This window comes from Chaetura pelagica, unplaced genomic scaffold, assembly GCF_000747805.2.
Source record: "Chaetura pelagica isolate M959 unplaced genomic scaffold, ChaPel_1.0 scaffold32, whole genome shotgun sequence".
In the NCBI taxonomy this organism is placed as follows: domain Eukaryota; kingdom Metazoa; phylum Chordata; class Aves; order Apodiformes; family Apodidae; genus Chaetura; species Chaetura pelagica.
Window position 1 is genome coordinate 1,339,772 of NW_009952368.1, and position 1,599 is coordinate 1,341,370.

Consider the following 1,599-nt stretch of genomic DNA (forward strand, 5'->3'; position numbering starts at 1 on the left):
TTTAGCGGTTTTTTTTTTTGTGAGAACCCCTCCTTCTCCAGCCCCTAGACCTCCCGACCTTTGGGAAGGGGGGAGGGTCAGCCCTCTATTTTTGGGGGGTGCCCCACAGATACGTCTTCTCCTGGCACTGCCCCGACGGCCCCGGCCTCTCCTGCCCCTTCCTCATCGACACCACCGGCGCTTATTTCCGCCGTGACGGCATCGCTGGCAACTACCTGGGTGGCATGAGCCCCCCCGAGGTGAGCCCCGGGAAGGGTCCCTTCACTTCTTCCCCTCCTTTATCGATTATTTTTTTTAAATAACACCCCCCATTTGATTATTTCCCAGGAGGAAGAGCCAGATCCCAGCGATCTCTCCGTGGATGATGTGTTTTTCCAGGAGCGGGTCTGGCCGCTCTTGGCTCGGAGGGTCCCGGCGTTCGAGTCCCTCCGTCCCCGGGGATCCTGGGCAGGTTATTATGACTACAACACCTTCGATCGTAACGGGGTGCTGGGGCCTCACCCCAAACTGGAAAATCTCTTCTTAGCTGCTGGTTTTAGTGGTCACGGGCTGCAACACGCCCCTGCTGCCGGGCGGGCCGTGGCTGAGCTGGTGGTGAAAGGGAGGTACGAGAGCCTGGATCTGCAGAGGTTGGGCTGGAGGAGGCTGGTGGAAGGGGAACCTCTTGGGGAGGTTGGGGTGGTGTGAGGGTAGAAAGGGGAGGCTGAAGCACAGCCCCCAGGAAACTGAGGCAGGGCCTTCGGGAGCCCCTGCCCCCAGGCTGGAGGTTGGTGTTTGCTGCAGAAATAAAAAGGATGGATGAGGAGTGTGGTGGGAGCTCCATGGGGGGTTGAGGGGATTCCCCCTGCAGCCCTAGTGCTCCCGCTATCCCCCGTCTCACTTTCCCCAATATTCCCCAGTCCCAGATTTCCCCAGCCCCAGTGTCCCCATTATGTCCCTGTATTATGTCCCAGTTCCCCTGTTCCCATGATCCCCCCCAGAGTCCCTATTGCACCCTCCAGTGTCCCTCATCTCTACTGTCCCCAGTCCTAGTGTCCTCCTGCGTGGCCCCCCTACCCCTCACTCCCAGTACCCCCATTATGTCCTAGCGCCCCTACTCGCAGTGTCCCTACTATCCCTCATCTCTCCCCATCCCGTATCCCCGTTACGTCTCCATCGGCCGCTCCCTGTGTCCCCCCCAGGGTCCCTGCAGCTCCCCCAGTGTCCCCCAGCCTACTGTCCCTTTAAAAGCCTCACACCTTCTAAAAGCATTTAACCTCCTTTGCAGTTCTTTTTTGTTTCCTGCATATGCCTCATACTGGGCTGTCATTCTTCTCTGAAGGAACCCACATTTTTCATCCATTATCCCCCAGTGTCCCCATTATGCTCCACTGCCCCCCACTCCCACTGTCCTCAGTGTCCCCCCAGTGTCCCCATTAGCCCCATTCCCAGTGTCCCACTCACATCCCAGTGTCCCCATTAACCCCATTCCCAGTGTCCCCCTCATGTCCCAGTGTCCCTATTAACCCCATTCCCAGTGTCCCCATTACCCCATTCCCGATGCCCCCTCACGTCCCAGTGTCCCCATCAGCCCCCCAGGGCCACCCCAGTGTCCCCATT

General features: G+C 58.8%; 1 protein-coding gene across 1 annotated transcript in view; it reads left to right on the forward strand.

The window, feature by feature from the left end:
* Positions 1 to 687, forward strand: part of FOXRED1 (FAD-dependent oxidoreductase domain containing 1) — a 7,155-nt gene extending 6,468 nt beyond the window's left edge. Inside the window, exons 7-8 of the mRNA XM_010008107.1 lie at positions 110 to 239; positions 328 to 687. Coding sequence (XP_010006409.1) covers positions 110 to 239; positions 328 to 687 — 490 coding nt within the window. The remainder of the gene's footprint in view (positions 1 to 109; positions 240 to 327) is intronic.
* Positions 688 to 1,599: the final 912 nt, after the last annotated feature.